The sequence below is a fragment of the Euleptes europaea genome, chromosome 1, assembly GCF_029931775.1.
Source record: "Euleptes europaea isolate rEulEur1 chromosome 1, rEulEur1.hap1, whole genome shotgun sequence".
Classification (NCBI taxonomy): Eukaryota; Metazoa; Chordata; class Lepidosauria; order Squamata; family Sphaerodactylidae; genus Euleptes; species Euleptes europaea.
Window position 1 is genome coordinate 59,235,635 of NC_079312.1, and position 16,860 is coordinate 59,252,494.

General features: G+C 44.4%; 1 protein-coding gene across 1 annotated transcript in view; it reads right to left on the reverse strand.

Annotated features, from left to right (window-relative positions):
* The window catches only part of NCKIPSD (NCK interacting protein with SH3 domain), a 116,691-nt gene that overhangs the window by 66,543 nt on the left and 33,288 nt on the right, over positions 1-16,860 (reverse strand). Inside the window, exons 2-3 of the mRNA XM_056852820.1 lie at positions 1,684-1,796; positions 232-427 (exon numbers count right to left, since the gene is read on the reverse strand). Coding sequence (XP_056708798.1) covers positions 232-427; positions 1,684-1,796 — 309 coding nt within the window. The remainder of the gene's footprint in view (positions 1-231; positions 428-1,683; positions 1,797-16,860) is intronic.

The window sequence follows — 16,860 nt, forward strand, 5'->3', positions numbered from 1 at the left end:
TTACCTTCTATGCTTGATAAAGAATCCATAATGTTCGAGAGCATACAAAATTTCTGAACAATTTTTTTAAAAGCCGTATGTATTTAATTCTGTAAGATCAGCATCCACAGCATGCGAAGACTGAGCATAAGACGAGGAGCTCTCTCCTTAGACAAGACTTCAGAATGACCAGCACACACAGAAGAGAAGAAACCTTGAAAGATAAAGGCTTAAATATGCTCAAGATGCTACCTGGTAAAAGCTACCGCCTTCCTCTTGGATCTCTGTGTTTGGCAAACTGTGGTGTCGCTCGTATCCTGTCCGACAGAAGCCGTTGGGTTGCCTAGCTAGATCCAGATGATGATCGCTGGAGGATGGAGTCATCCCTTGAGTGGACGATGAATGGCTCTTGCGGGAAACAGTTTCCTTCCGGTGATGGATCAACTTCCTAGTAACAACAGTCATTTTGAGCAATAGGGCTTAAGGGTGTCTCAAAGCTGCAATCACACACCAACCAACTTCTGCACAGCTAATGAAGATTTATTAATGAGTGAGTGAATCTACCTGCACTGAATAAAGGCAAGCAGAATTTAATCGTGTGCAATTTTAGCACAACTACAGGCGAAAAGTTGTTATTCAGTTTCCCACATGGCGCCTTTAAAACGGAGACTCTCTTCTATCTATCTGAAATTTGGCTGGGAGGATCTCTTCAGAGAGAAGCACAATCTGCCCCCAAGACCCTTTCAGGTCAGGAAAACTACTGGAGGAGGAGGGAGGCTGAAGCCCATTCTCCACCTACGACGCTGTCCTGATCCGAATTGGGCACCTCATGAGCAGGAATGGAAAATCCACAACTCGCAAATCACTGTTATACAGGGTGGGAACCTCCAACCCAATAGGTATATTCTTTGTCATTTAAAATAAATAGATGCTGAGGGTTTCTGCTGGCAGTGGTGGGGGCATAGTATTCCCTCCTCATACATCCCTACCATTTCCAAATCTGGTTTACGAAATTTATGATGCAAGATTTACAGGTGCTATCAAATGTGCTCTCAAGAACTGCACACCTCCCCAATCAAGCCCTTAAACCCTACAGGCACAGTGGAACTTCAAGAGCCAAAGGAGACATTACAAGAGACCTGCTGGAGCTGATGGTTCTCCATGTACCGTATATACCCGTGTATAAGCTGACCCCGGCGGAGAGGCCTGCCTGCTCCCAGGCCGCGGGAAGGCGAGCGGGCCGGCAGCAAAGGATGGCTGCAGTGGTAAGTTTCCCTCTTCCCTCCTCCCCTACCCTACCGTATTGACCCGCGTATAAGCCGAGTTGGCTTTTTTCAGCCCTTTTTTTGGGCTGAAAAACTTGGCTTATACGCGAGTATATACGGTATTTTTTAATCTCATGATTCCAATGTTTACTACAAACAATGCAAGATCCAACAACGCAGATATCTACATTCCTTCAAGGCCATCATGTGAAGCAAGGGAAAGAAAATGCATGGAACTACAATAACATATCACACACTCTATTAAACATTATAAGGAAGAGACAGTAGACAGAGCTCCAGGTCTTCTATAATGTCTGCTTAGCCCTTAGACTGCAAATGCATGTCTTAAAACTCATTTGTATTCAGATAATGTGCCTTCATTAAAGCTATTGTTTTCACACCATCTTAAGTATTCTTTCTTGCTTCTGGCTCTACTTACTGGAGGACATCCCTCTGCTCCAAGTTGTATTTCCCCCCATTCTTCATTGCTGCATTATGAATAGCCTCGATCGCTCTGTCAATGGACTGCAAAACCACATCTTGTTCCAGCACCTGAGGAATAAATCATGCTACATGTTGAACCCCTTCGCTTCCATCTTCCCATCAAAGTTTATAATGACAATATGAAATTGACAACCACAACCATCTTAATTCTCTTTTATAGACCAACCCCTGAAACTCTCACGTTGTTTAGTATTCTCATAACCACAGCGCACATTTATAACGGAAATCAATTTCCCCATTCTATTTCTTGTAGTTATTTGATAAAGTTTCTTTTTAAAAAGAAAACAAGATTTTCTTTCTTCTTTTAAAAAGTAATATACAAAATGGATTCTGTCTGTTCAAGATTTATAGCTGGAATTGAAAAACATTTGTTTGGAAGCAGCTGTGGATACATCACAGCTCCACTCACCCATCCTGGGGACCTGGAGTCCCAGCAATTCATTACATGAAGATCAATGGCAAAATTTCAGAGGCGCAAAGCAGCTCTTCAGATCAATTTCACATTCAGATTGCTACAGTGACTCTTCTACCTTCACTGCAAATTCTGACAATTTTAAGTGTACTTCCCTTTGCTGCTAGATCCCCACCCAGCCCACCACACTCTTACAGAGCAATCCTGGGTGGGGGGAGAAAGCTCTTAGGAGCCGGTGTGACCCCTGCGGTGGTGTAAGTGCAACTTGCACCAGCTAAACTGGCACTTACGCCGCGACAGGGACACTTACACTTTCTCTGGGGAGCAACGCAAGCCACAGGCACCAGAGCAGTGTCGCTGACAGTGTTTCCTTGGAGCAAAGGGTCATTCCGGCGTCAAAGGGGGCATTCCCCAGAAACACCCTTTAGCTAGTGCAAACTTGCAGCAGCAAAAAGGGAGGCTTAGCCCTGTGAAACCCAATAGAGCGGTTTCACGAGGCTTAGGGTTTAACTTTTTTTTTTTGTACACTGCAAGCAGCTTGGGAGGCAGTGTGGCTGCATTGTCCCCGGGCGTCCCCTAACTACTCCCCCTCTTAGGATTGCTCTGTTAATCTTAGGCACCAGAATCAAATTTACACGTGTTCAGGTAACCAAATTCATACCAGTTGCTTGTTCCTTTGGGGACTTTCTTCCTTTATCATGTTTATTTTGCTGCAGAAATGGGTGACCCAGATTCCAGCCTATATCTTTACTGTATCAATCGCTCTCCCAGTAAGCATATACGACTATCGAACATTTTAATCATGATATCAGATTTACCAAAATGCATTTCTATCAGAAATGTAATATGTTTACACTGAGACAAATTTAACACCAACAGCTCCTAGCTTCTATTACTAACAATGCAGACATGTCATCACAGACGTCCATCATGTCCTCCAGTTGGGATATACATTGATCCTTAGATGACTATTGGTCTGACCAATTGTTAAAGGGGATTAGACAATCATGGAGGGTAGCTCCATTAAGATATTAACCTTGATGTCCAAGTGGCACCTCCATGTTCAGTGGCAGTATATATCTGAATCCTAGTTGCAGGGGGGCAAAAGGGAGAGACTTTGATCTCCATGCCCCTTGTAGGGCTTCCAGAGGCATAGCATTGGCCACTGTGGAGAAAAAGGAAGCCAAATTACATGGATCGTTGGCCTGATCCAGTAGTGCTCTTCTTTTGAGTCTGTGCTGTTTGACTGACTGATGGCATAACATTTCTTAGACCAACTGAACATATTGCTGTTTTGCTGACAGTGTGATGGAGGCAGGGACCTCTGTGCAGTAGATCATCCTCCAGTGGTAGCTGAAAACCCTACCCTCCTGAGCCAGCCCTTACCAGCTAGCTGTTGCAAAAAAACGATCCTGAGGAAAAGAAAGCTTCAGAAGACACCCTCTCTCCACAGAAGCAAAGCGAGAACTGAGGAAGGAGCCACTGCTCCCCGCCTCCATCATGTGCCCGGGAAAATTCTGGCGCAAGACAGAGGGGAGGGGGAGCGCTCGTAGTACTCTGACTCTTCCAGAAAGCTTTACAATCTTCATCTCCACAGCTCGTCTGCGCAGTCCCATGTGGGACTGCACAGAAATCATGAAGACGAAACCCATCAAACTGAATGGAGTCTCTCTACAGAACCTACCTCGCCAGTATTAAGAACACTACTAGTTATTTTCTTCTGAACATAATTTACAGCACCCGTTATTACCTTTAAATCCTGAACTCTGGAGCAAGGACACTTACGTTACAACTTGCTGCCATAAGGGTCTGTCTACCAGTAAAGATCTTCAGCAGAGGCTGCTCTGGGTGAGGCCCCTCACTCTCAAGAGGTATGATAGACAGCAGTCAGGGATAAGATCTTTTCTTTGATAGAAAAGGTGAGACTATATGCACGTGCCTGGGGAAAACTTCTCCATTTAGTCAGAGTGTGTGTTTGTGTGTGTGTGTGAGAGAGAGAGAGACAGAGCGCAAGCACACTACTAACTTTTATTAGTTAGGGGTATTGATTTTGCTGCTGGCTATTGGAATTTATTATATTTTAAGTTACTGTATATTGTGGACATTTATTGTAGTGCATGCTGTTGGTCTTGTTTTGTTTATACTGCCTCAGAAGTCTAATAACAATTGCACAGTACAATTTTTTAAAATAAGAGCTTGGACCAACACGGATGTTTCCACAGAGAAGGATAGAACTGAGTTTCTCACCTGCTCCTTCCCACTGCAGCCCCAAATGCCCCCAAAGCAGCATTTCAGGGGGCATTTTGTGCTGCAAAGAAAGATAGAGGAAAGAAAGTAATACTCCGCAGGTAGAAACTGTTCTGCCCAAGAAAATGTTATAGCAGATCCAAGCCAAGGCATGTTCAGAAGAATACTGCTTCTGCTTCTGAACACCAGTTACGGGGAGACAACCAATGGGGGAGACTGTAGCTTGCACGTGATGCTCGCGGGCTTCCCAAAAAAATCTAGCTGGCCACAGCTGCAAACAGGCTGGACTAAATGGAACTTTCACCTGGTCCAGCCAGGGCTGTCTTATATTCTCAGGCAGGTACCCAGGCAGGTGGCTGCATAGCAAACAATTAGTTAACCATCATCTTTCCTTATACTAGGGAAAGGACATTACACATTTGCAGTTTTGTCCTGTTTCATAGGGACACAGTAAATTTTGTTTCACCTACAAAATTGCCTCCAATGCCTAGTTTAATTCAAGTAACCCCCAAACTGCCCCAACGTTAAACTGGACAAGACCAAGATTAACTTTCATCTGCTAGATTTGCACAACAAGAGGCCCAATACAAGGCAGTGGCAATGGGACTTGCGTGTGGCAGGAGATATTCTTTTCTCCTTATATCTCCACAATAAATGGTGCTAGAGACTGGTTTTAAAAAAAACTGTAAGCTTTTTTAAAAACTATTTTTTAAGGTTTTAAAAAAACTGTATTCAGAGCGCCTGATATACAAACTGTTACGTTGTTAACGTGATATAATGATATTCCATTGCCAATTTTATTTAAAAGCCTCCTGGTGGTGGTGGGAGGAAACGGTCACTGAGGGTACATGGGAAACAGCTGCAGCGTGAGCAGGACCAAGAAAACCCAAACTTTCCCACCACACAGCAGCCATCCAGGCTTTGCAGTGATCTTCCCTGAAACTCTGCTCCAAAGTAGTGATAGCATACGGGCCTGCCTAAATCTCCAGGACTGGACCTGGCAACCCGGTATGCAAGCGCACTGACTGCTTTCCAGCCGCGCGCCTGCCCCAAACGCTACTGGGCGGTCGCGGCGCGGCTCATTTGAAACTGACACAGCTGCTCTCGCCAGCCCGGGCAACCAGCCACTAGGAACCAGATGCAAAGGGCTGTCTCTTGTGAACCTGAGAGGAGCCATGTTCCTGTAAAACTCTGTTCCAGCAGCAGCCATTTCGCAAAGAGCTGACAGCCACGTACTCAATGCGAGCTGCTTCCCCCCTCCCAACTTCCTCCGTTGCTCAATGGGTCGTTAGCGGTGATCCTGATATCAAGATGAGTCATCCCCCCTGTCCAGCTGCAGCGACCCCAGGACATTTGCACAGATCACACCCATTGTTCCTGAATGCAAATCACATCAGCAGAGAGATTCCAGACCATCACGGGTTGCGAAAGCCATTGGAATTATAATAGATTTCCAAATTCTCACTACCCTGCCCCGGTAGACACAGCTTAATCCTTTTGTCACCTTTTGTCACCTGGGAGGGGTAAAATCCCTCTCCCCGCCCCCAGAAAAACAGTATAACTGGGGTGCCCCATGCCCATTCAAGACACCTTAGGTCTTTCCTGGCACCTTTGCCGTTACTCTGTTGGTTTGGTTTTGCGCAGCCTTACCACGCTCCCTCCCGCCTTGCTGGTCAAGTCTACGGGAACCCCTGCCCCCCCCATCTCGGTCTTCCTTTTCAATCTGTTATTAGTCTACGTGAAATTTGGACAACACCTCATCTAGATACGGTAAATATTTGATCAACGATATCCTGCCACATTGGCAAACGTCTCTGTACTATTCTGTTATTTCTTAGCCTCTTGTATGTCTGTACTGCACCATTTGAATGCGTGAATACATAAACACTGTTTAATTTGGAACTCCTAGTCTCTGTCTTTATTCAAACGTCTCATTAAACGGATTCTGGTATAGTTGAGTGCGAGATCGCTATAAAAATACATAGTTACCGATTGCTCAGCTAATTTCCCCATATAAAGGAGCATTTCGGCTAACAGTAGGTTTGAGGGAGATTGGAGAAAAGTCAGGGACACCTTGGGAGGGACATGAATGCACCACAACGCTGCGGGGAAGGCTGAAAAAGAAACCTTGTTTCCCAACAGCATTGAACCCAGGGCAAATAACCTATGCGGAAATGGCCTAAGTTGCATCTTCTCAAAGGGGCCATGTAACATATGGCCGTGGCTCATCCTACTGAATGAGATCATGCCACTGCTGAAGCTCCATGGCAGACATCAGCTGATGCAATACGCAGACTGGCTCAGGAGGCACCCTGAATAATCAAATGCTTATCCCACAGATGATACTGTCTTTATAGTCTAGCAGAGGTATGGTTGCCAGGTCCCTCTTTGCCATTGGCGGGAGGTTGTGGGAACTGAGCCTGAGGAAGGCAGGGTTTGGGGAGAGGAAGGGCTTCAATGCCATAGAGTCCAATTGCCAAAGCGGCCATTTTCTCCAGGTGAACTGATCTCTATCAGCTGGAGATCAGTTGTAATAGCAGGAGATCTCCAGCTAGTACCTGGAGATTGGCAACCCTAAGCAGAGGCAAAGTTACAGAACTAAGTCAAGACACTGCTATCAGTCTAACTGGTCCTCCTTACATCCCCAGTGTGGAATTAAGACCATTAATACAATAATCGGTAATTAAAGTTAATTTAACCCTCCAGACAGGGAATGGTTGTGACTCAGTGCTAGAACACAGGCTTTGCATTCGAGCTTTGGGGGAGACCCCAGAGAGCCACGGCCAGCAACAACAGATAATTCCAAGTGGGCCAAAGGGTCTAAGATAGCATCATAAGTACACACAATCTGCTAGTACCTACGACTCAGGCCAGCACAGAAGAAACTGCTCTTTTTTCCAATGAGGAAAATGGCAGTTTAAAAGCATCTTTAATCAAATTAAGATATAGAACATCTTTCCTAGACATGTTCAAGCTACAAATCAACAGATTTCAAAAGAATGTGCCTGTGCTCCTCCCTCCCCTCAAAATCTTACTCCCTTTGCAGTCATGGCTACAGAACATTAAGTGGATTCAGAGCTTTGTACTGTTCAGAAAAATAAATAAGACGGCAGTGTGATCCTTCACACCCCATCCCCCAACCACTTTTCTCTTTTCCATTTTCCTCCTCCCTCCAATACACTTATATAAAAAAAAAATCACTCCTGCAGAGTACTTTTCGAAATGTCATTCCACAAAACGCTACGGCTGTTTAAATGCCGGTCACATAGAAGAACTTGTTCAGCAGTCTAGAATAATCATACCTTTCAGAAAAGCATTCTTCTAGACAAATGGGATCGTATAGGCTATAGTGATAGAACTAAAGATGGACTGCAGGCATGCGCTGTGAGTGCATATATGTGCAATTTACATATTTACGGCAATGGGACTATTACAGATATGACAAGCCACTGCAAAATGTGCCTTTCAAACCAAGCTTTTTTCCTTTCCTTTGGGAAAGTTAGATTAAGCATAATAATATTCCACTCCTTCCCTGTCTCTCCCAATTTAAGAAAAAGCAATACAAAACCTAAACAGTTTCATTCCAAAAGTCACATGCTAAATCAGAAGCAAGATGCCTTCTACATTCAGTCTAGGCATTTGATTCGCTTGCTGCGGCTAATGTACCACACTCAAACAAGTGTCAAGAACAGTTTGAGAGTGCCTTTCCATGCAGAGAATTGAGAAACAGCACACAAAATGTGGTTCAGCTGAATTCTACTACTCAGGCCCCATGTTGCCAATAATGATTAATTATACTTTGCATTAACCAGCGACTGGCATCTCAACCCTTGAAAAAAAAAAAGCTAACCTTTTTTTTCTGATTTGGAGGACACAAAAGGGCATAGCATTGTTTGCAAAGGGGTAATCTGTCAGTTTATTGTTGAAACCACCAGATTTATCCCCCATTTTCACACTGTTCTGGCAGGCAATCAAACCACAAGTACAAGTAGCATAGGCCAGTTGCCACAACAATGGGCCAACACAGCTCCTTTCTCCTTTTATTCACAGAAAGGCCTTCATTTGTCCTTGGGTGAAATCAGCCTATATCTAAATCTGACTGACTGCTGAACCAATCAGATCTGGTTATGCATTGCCATGGTACTACATTCATTATGCAAATCCCTGCCTGGCTAGGATCAAGTAGCAAAGGAGAAAGCTGCCCCAACTATGAAATGGTGCCCCTGCAACAGCGTAGTGTAGTGGTTAAGAGTGGTGGCTTGGAGCAGTGGATTCTGATCTGGAGAACTGGGTTTGATTCCCCACTCCTCCACATGAGCGGCGGAGGCTAATCTGGTGAACTGGATTTGTTTCCCCACTCCTACACACAAAGCCAGCTGGGTGACCTTGGGCTAGTCACACTCTCTCAGCCCTACCTACCTCACAGGGTGTCTGTTGTGGGGAGGGGGAGGGAAGGTGATTGTAAGCCAGTTTGAGTCTCCCTTAAGTGGTAGAGAAAGTTGGCATATAAAAACCAACTCCTTCTCTTCTTCAAATTTGGGGAACCAGTCTGTGATCAAGAGCAAAATAATCTCCTCAAAGGTAGGAGGATTCTCAAGTGACAGAGACCATTTTGGCTCCCTTCAACACACAGGTCTTGCTCTGAAGGTATCAGATGGCAAAAAAACTGCACATTACTAAACATCCCAGAGTGCACAGTGGAATGGCTGGCCACATTAAGCCATTCCACTGGACAGTATGTCTGGGGAGACACCAAAGAAGCTGGAGAAGCAGGGAAGACAATGTTACTCTTGATTGCTCTGGTACAGATTATTCTTAGCCACGGTCAATACAAATCATTTGCCAATCATCACCACACAACCATTTGGAATACGGTCTACATTTCGGGCTGCTATGAATTTTTAAAAAAACATATTGCAGAGAGTATCGAAGAAGAAAGAGTATAGAAGACGGCAACCAGCAGGGCTCCTCTTACGAATGCACCAAACACCACAAATATAAAATGGATCCTAACTGCTCACACTGCCCACCTCCCTTAGATACTTCCAGATATGTTGTGTGGAGCAATTTCTTCCTATTTTAAATTAGTTATTTGCCAAGTCATGACACTGGACTGGGTTTCTTAGACCAAAATAAACCAGTCAGTGGTATAATGGATACAATGTACAGGGCTTTCTCTCCCCTTCTTTGGGATCTGAACCCATCTGGGCAGCACTATAGTGTTAGAGGGAGGAGTGAAACAGCAAGGCCCTCCCTCTCCCAACTGCCACATGATTTCGCCAATCAAGAGCAATCCCTGCTACTCCTCAAGCACTAGTAGTAGCCTTGGAAGGGGTGGGGGAGTCTGCTGTTTCTATTCAATAAGCACTGAAAAAATCCAGCCACAGATCTCCAATTATCTCATCTACTTAGGCTCTACGACCTAAGTACAGAATCCTACTAGGTACAGATGGACAGCTAATCAAACATTGTATTTCATGCTGCAGAAAATTTCCACGGAGTCTTTAAAAGACGTTGATACCTTACTTGCCCTTATGAAGTTTTTAGGGGGGAAAGCAACCTCATGGCCTTCTCACACTTGCCCTTTTGTTCCACAGAGGGAAAAAACCTGCGCTGTTTTAAAGCGGACTACGTGCTATGCCACAAGAGCTTTGAGCCACGATTGCTATTTCTCGACCAAAGTTGAAGCAATTGGGGCTTCAAGGTCTGGTCTCACACAGACACTCAGATCCAACTTTTCACTTATTTTATGTGTAAATAAGCAGCCACTGAAGGCTGCGATCAGGAGCGGAGGTGTTTAGTCATTTTGCCATTGGCTGTTTTTCCAAACAGAATTCCCTCCCCTTCAAGCTGCTTTTCTGCCCCTCAATTGTGGAGGTTCTACATAATGAGAAGGTGAACCCAAAAGTTTATGTGTGTGCTATACTCTTATAAATATGTCTCCATCCTTTTTTACATATATATAATGGTGCATAGTATAAAACATGGGCACCCAACATCAGCACACAGCCAGTAGTAGTATATTACCATTGTAAGAGGGAGCAGGTAACCTTCCTGCCGATGGGCTGGTGCCTTGGAATGCTGCTGCTTTCCACAGGCATGGTATTAGGCCCAGGTTCTGAAATTTTCACGGCTCAAAGAGCTTCCATGCTAGCTGGACAGAAAAGGAAATGTGAGGAAGAATAATCAAGCTGACCCTGCTCCTCTGAGCTGAAGCTTAGCTCACTGTTTTATCAATAGCCAAAATCAGGAAGGAATTATTAAAGGGAAACAACCAGAACCCACACAATTCTGCTACCAACTGCTGAGCTGAAGGGCTGCAAAGGGAGTGGGAAGGCAATGGGGGAGAGGTGGACTTAAACAATGCAAAAATCCTGCCTGTAAAATGAAGGAAAACAAAATGTAGCTTTCAGGTATAAGCTAGATGAGCAAAGCTATGCGTATGTTAATAAAGCAACTAATGAAGAACAGGCACTTCCTCTTATGCTCAAGGACAGACTTGGAAGAAAGTGTCGCTAGTTACATTTTTCTTCTTAGACAGATGTGAAAAACTGTACCAAAAAAGAAGAGTAAACTAGAGACACAAATCCCAAGGATCTTTTTAACAGCAGCCATAAGAGAACCCAAGGGCTTGACAGAGCAGCTTATACTTTTTTCTACAAAGCTGTCATTGCAAAATGTAAAGGCATCAGCAAAAACATTAAAGAGACCTTGAGATGTTCTCTGAACGGATTTTATTCCGATCTAAAGGATTCTGCCTGCTACAGGACATGCCTATATTTTTTAAAAAGACCATTCACGGGGCTATGTCCCTGCAATGAGGTTACCTCTGGGCCATTGCCATGTACAAATATACACAAAAACTCCTCTGAAGAACGACTTCTAGATGATCCGTAGTACAGCTCATCATCATATGACCTTAACCACATGAAAGCCACTTCCTTGAGGGAAAGATGAAGTTGTGTGTGGCAAAAGACTTCTGGCACACAAGTACTTGGAAAGGACTTGCCCCTACCCCTCAGATGGAAATGGAAATACCGCTTCTTCCCCATACACAGAATTACACTAGGATGGTGAGGGCATAATCATCTCACATAACATTTTACAAAACATTCACCAAGGAATACATATGCAAACATTGAGCCTGAACAGACAGTTTCCCACACACACACCCATAAAAAGACACATACTGCAGAAGCAACTCTGCAGGGGACTACCGGGAATTCTAAAATATTACCCTTTTAAAAAGCTACAGTATGTGAATTCAGCCACAGCTTTAACTTGAGACTCATGCCAGGGTTGAAAAATATAATGCACGTAGTAATCCAGTGAAAGACTTTTATGCACATCCACACATCACGTTTTCCATGCTAGGCATGCCCAAAGCTGCCGACAGACGATAAAAAGTGATAAAAACCACAGTCAAAGTAACAAACATCTGCTAAACAAGCTTTAAAAACATGTGTAAAATGCCTATTTGAAGACCATCTTCAGCAGATCCCTCAAGGGCTACAAAGAGGGGGCCAATTGGGGAAAGCAACCAAGAAAGCCTTTGCCTGAGTCGCCACTAAAGTGCCAGTGACAATGTACATTCCTGAAGGCAGTCCCTTTGAATGATCTTAAGAATTAGGGCAGTTAGCCCTTCCTCTAGGAAAAACCTTCCAGAAAACAAACAAGATACAGCAACAAAGCTTGGTATAGGACTTCACTAGGCAGCATGCTTGTATCGCTATGTTTGCACTTGGGAATGAAATGCCAGAGGCTCAGGAATCACTTGAGGGGAGAATCATTTGGAAATCATTCCTATCCCATCCTATCTTGAAACCACCCCCATCAAAAGTACTCTAAGCTCTCAGGACATGGAAGGGCTGGTGTCCTCATCTCCCCTTTCCTCCCTTTAATTGATGCTCAGTTGCACAAGATTCCATTCTTTCTGGAGCATGTTTAATCATCATCAGGATGGTCATCTGATCCCTCCCTTTTTTTGATTAATTAAAAAGTCACATTTTCTGCATACCTGGGAAGATCCGTCCTTTGTTTACAGGTGATTCATTTGAGCCGCTTTTATTCCCCGCAGGAAGGCCAGACAGTTTATTGTTATAGTGGTAATACCATAATCCTTAGAATCAGTATGAACTAGAGTTATCCTCCTTTTTACCACTGAGTTGAAAGGATCTTATGGGCTGCATATTAGGTGGGAGGTGGAGAAGAATCCATATTTGCTGCATGTTATATATCATACGTAAATATTAGAGCTAAGCATTACTTTAATGATATAATCCTTAATTCAGGGGTCCTCAACAAGGTGCCCATGGGTGCCATAGCACCTGTTGACTCTTTCCTGGCACCCACCAATTGCTTTTAGAAAGTAGGTCCCACTAGGTGGGGCATTTTCCCATCAGGGCTTCTGATTGGCTGTGCAGATTAAAAGGTATCCTGTTAAACAGAGCTGCTGCCTGAAATGTTTAAGAATTACTATTGGAGTTGCATATAAGCTCGATCCCTGGCATTTTGTGGTTGGCCCCGCCTCCTGCAGCAGCCATTTTGTGACTGTGTCCACCAATCTTCGTCAGAATTCCAAAGGTGCCCATAGGCACAAAAAGTTTGGAGGCCCTACCCTAATTCCTTGATTTTGAAAAACACAAAACCCTTCAAATCTAAAAGGAGGAGGAAAATGGGTAAGGCAAATCTTTTACAATACAATCAGAGACAGAAGCTAGTTCAAGTAATTCAGCTGAGCACAAAGTGCTTCTGTACCTCTTATTAGCTGGCTCATCTGTGTTTTTTTTTGTGTGTTTTTTTTACTGTCTTTTACAACTTGAAGAATGGTTTCCTTCCCATCCATTTTCCTTATTACAATAATGATAGAATCTGAGATTTTTGTTTCTTGATTGGCTGTAGATCCTCCCTCTGCAGTCAGCCATTCTTTCAAACACTAGGGGCACCCTGTGCGATGTTCCTGCATCATCCCTTTCAGCACAAGCTAGAAATCAATTATACCCCAATTGTGAAAGAAGGTCTCTGAGCGCTGCAAAATGCTTTAGGGCAGACTCCTCCTCTCCCCGAGGTGTGGCAAACTGCTACCCTGCGTAAATGTGAGTCGGTGGACTGCTACTGAAACCCTTTACAAGGCTTCAGTGTTTATCCGGGGCAATAGAAAGGAATACTATCCCCATATCAGTTTGGTAAGGATTGTAAAGAGGGGAAGAGGTGGAGAAAGGCTGCCTTTCCAACAGCGTGTGTCTTCAAGTAATCTGATGCTATTTCGTCTGCAGGTATACGGTCAAAAGAGGGCCGAGAGACGGCATCCACAGAGCCATGTGTTAATTATGAACAGCACTCCACAATCTTACAAGCACACTCCTGCAGAATGAACCCTAATTACATTTTGTTTATTTTATTTGGGTGCCTTAATTAGTTTCAGCGGCGTTATTGCCAGCTGAGCTATATATCCGCTTGGCAAGAGAAATCTATCGCTCATCGCTGGTTTCACACTATCACAAACCACCAGAAATGGCTTGCCAGGGGATGAAGTTGGCAGGTGATACCTACCTGAGCAATATCATGTTTCCCCCACACAGAACAGCCTCCATATTATTTGGATTTCAGGTAGCTACCGCACAACCGCTCGTTCACATGAATTAGGACTCGCCTTCTCTCGCTGGAAGTGATTTCCCTCCAGGCTGCCACTTAGTAGTCACACCCTGCCACTCTGCTATTTATTCTAAGGTTGCTATTGCTTGTCATAATGGCAGTGAGATGATGGAAATAAAATCTGACACTAAACTAAGTATGGTCTCATTTTTAAAAAATCAATACAGGTGAATCTGGGGCAAAGAGAAACCTTAATGTTTAGAACGGCACGGCTTTTATCTGCAACCTTTCATTGGAAAAAAAAGCTGTCCTCTTCAATAGCTTTGATTTTGCACAGCTAAGGAAAACTCCTTGGCTTATCCATCAAATAGCTTACCAGTCTTTAAGATTGCCAAGCAAAACCTCAGCTTTAATGCAATAATTTATTACATGTTTTCATACCATACAGCACCCTAAGTCAGGAGGATGAGCCAGGGGAAACTCAGGAGCAGCCCTAAAAGAAGCAGCAGCTCAGTTATACAGAGAAGGGGGAGTCAAAACATCCCCCCGCAGGGCAGGAAGGGGTAATGATTGTGAGCACTAGCCCACTGGGGAGTCAAAGCCTACTCTGCAACAAAGGCTTGCTCAACAATAGAATAAGATCAAGGAAGTGGCCATGTAGGGTTGCCAGGTCCCTCTTCACCAGCGGGAGATTTTTGGGGTGGAGCCTGAGGAAGGCGGGGTTTGGGGAGGGGAGGGACTTCAATGCCACACAGCAGCCATTTTCTCCAGGTGAACTGATCTCTATCGGCTGGAGAACAGTTGTAATAGCAGGAGATCTCCAGCTAGTACCTGGAGGTGGGCAACCCTATGGCCATGGCATAGAAGAATCAGTTAAAAGGCATAAGCAGAAAGGGGGGGTCAGTTTGCTGGCACTGCCAGGAAGCCTGGAAGCAGGGCTGCCAGCAAGGCTGGGGCTCACTGAACATCAGGTGACCAGACCATCAACCGACAAGGGAGAAGGCATTCCTAGTCAGAAGAGAGGGAGAGTAAGGGGCTGCAGGGTCAATAGGTACATTGGATGTACTACTGCCTCATGGCCTAACCCAGCAGTTAGGGTTAGGCAATGTCAGGTGGCTATAATGAAAAGCCTTTGGGCAAGGTCCTGCCCCTGTGAGCAGACTCAGAGGCTTGGCCTGAGGCAAGGAACAAGGGAAAAGTGTGGCTGGAAAAAGGTGGGATTATTCAAAGGCCCCTGACCTAGGACAGGCTTCAAACTTCACCCTTAAGACTGGCCAAGGAGGCATTCATAACACCTGTTTCTGACAAGAAAAGCATGTACATGTAAACAAGCTATTTTGGAGGCTGTCCCACAATGATGGAACTTCCTTGTGAAGTCAGAGCTTGAACATCTTTCGCAAGTGCTTTCAGACCTATTGGGAAAGTCTTGGGGAGAGGGTCAGGATTCAGCTCAGGGGTCCCCAACACAGCACCCACGGGTGCCACAGTGACCACCAACACCTTTTCTGGTGCCCACCAAGTACTTTTAGAAAGTGGGCAGGACAAGGTGGGACTTTTGCCGAGGAGGCTTCAGACTGGCTGTGCACATTAAAAGGCATTCTGCTATGCTAAACGCAGCTTCTGATGGAAATGTTGAAGAGTTACTATTAGAATGATACATAACCTCACATCCTGACAATTTTGAAGTTAGCTCCACCTCCTATGGCAGCCATTTGGTGGTTGCGCCCACCACCTGGTGTCAGAATTGCAAAGGTGCCCCCCCACAGGCTCAGAAAGGTTGGGGATCCTGATTTAGCTGGTGGAGGACTAGAGACATCTGCCTCCCTTGAACTTTTCAGCTGCTCTAAGCTCTGTCCTATACATTTTGATTAGTTAGACTTAAGTCTGCATTCATCCTTCTGTACTATATTGCTTCTAAAACCGTCTAGCTGTCCAATTACATTTCACCTAATAAATGCATTTATTAAGGATTCATGACCCTAAGGTGCCAAGGGGTTAAGCAACATGTTAACATCACATAAAAATCTGGATGGTGAACACTTGCAGTGAGCATGAAGCCAATCAAGGAACTAATATTTCTGGATCATTTTTAGGGAGCTTACTCCACCAATCACTTATAACTGCTGTCTTCCAGCACCTACCCGAAGCAGTCAAAGCATCTTACTTTAAATCCAGCATTACATTTTGTAAGGCAAGCAACAACTCCAAGCCCAATGGGATTTTACAATTATTATTTAACAGGTTACCATACTTAAAGCACAAGTTAATAACTTTTGGGCCCAAAGCAATTGCGCGCATGCATATACATACATACACACACACGATGAATAATATCTTCAGTACTACTATTCCCTGCATGGCAGGTCTTCACATACACTTGTATAATGCTCTTATCATGTGGAATTTGGCAATGTGAACCTATCCATAGAGAAGTTACTAGAGAGCCAAACATCACGGTGTAAAACAAAACAAAACACTTAAGGATGCTGGACCACAGAGAATGAAACCTGTTCTGTATCTCCCTGTGGCATTTGTCTGTTTGCGTTTTTCTTGCATTGAAAGCCCAACTTCAACAGGGCCCAAAACATTTGTTTTCCCCCATATGACTCCATGGCTCAGGACCAAACCTGACAAAATACTGTGAGTTATACACATGGGGCTCCCAGAAGTTCTTTTTCCTTTTAAGCAGATAGTAGGTGGGACCCCCAATTGAATGGGGACCATGATGGGGGGGGGGTTTCCTAAGCCTCCTTCGCAAGCCTTTTACTTGAAATGATACAGCAAAGCGGCAATTTGCCCTCCTGGACAGACATGCACAACCTTAATGGACATGCATGTTCTCCCCAATGGGATAAATGG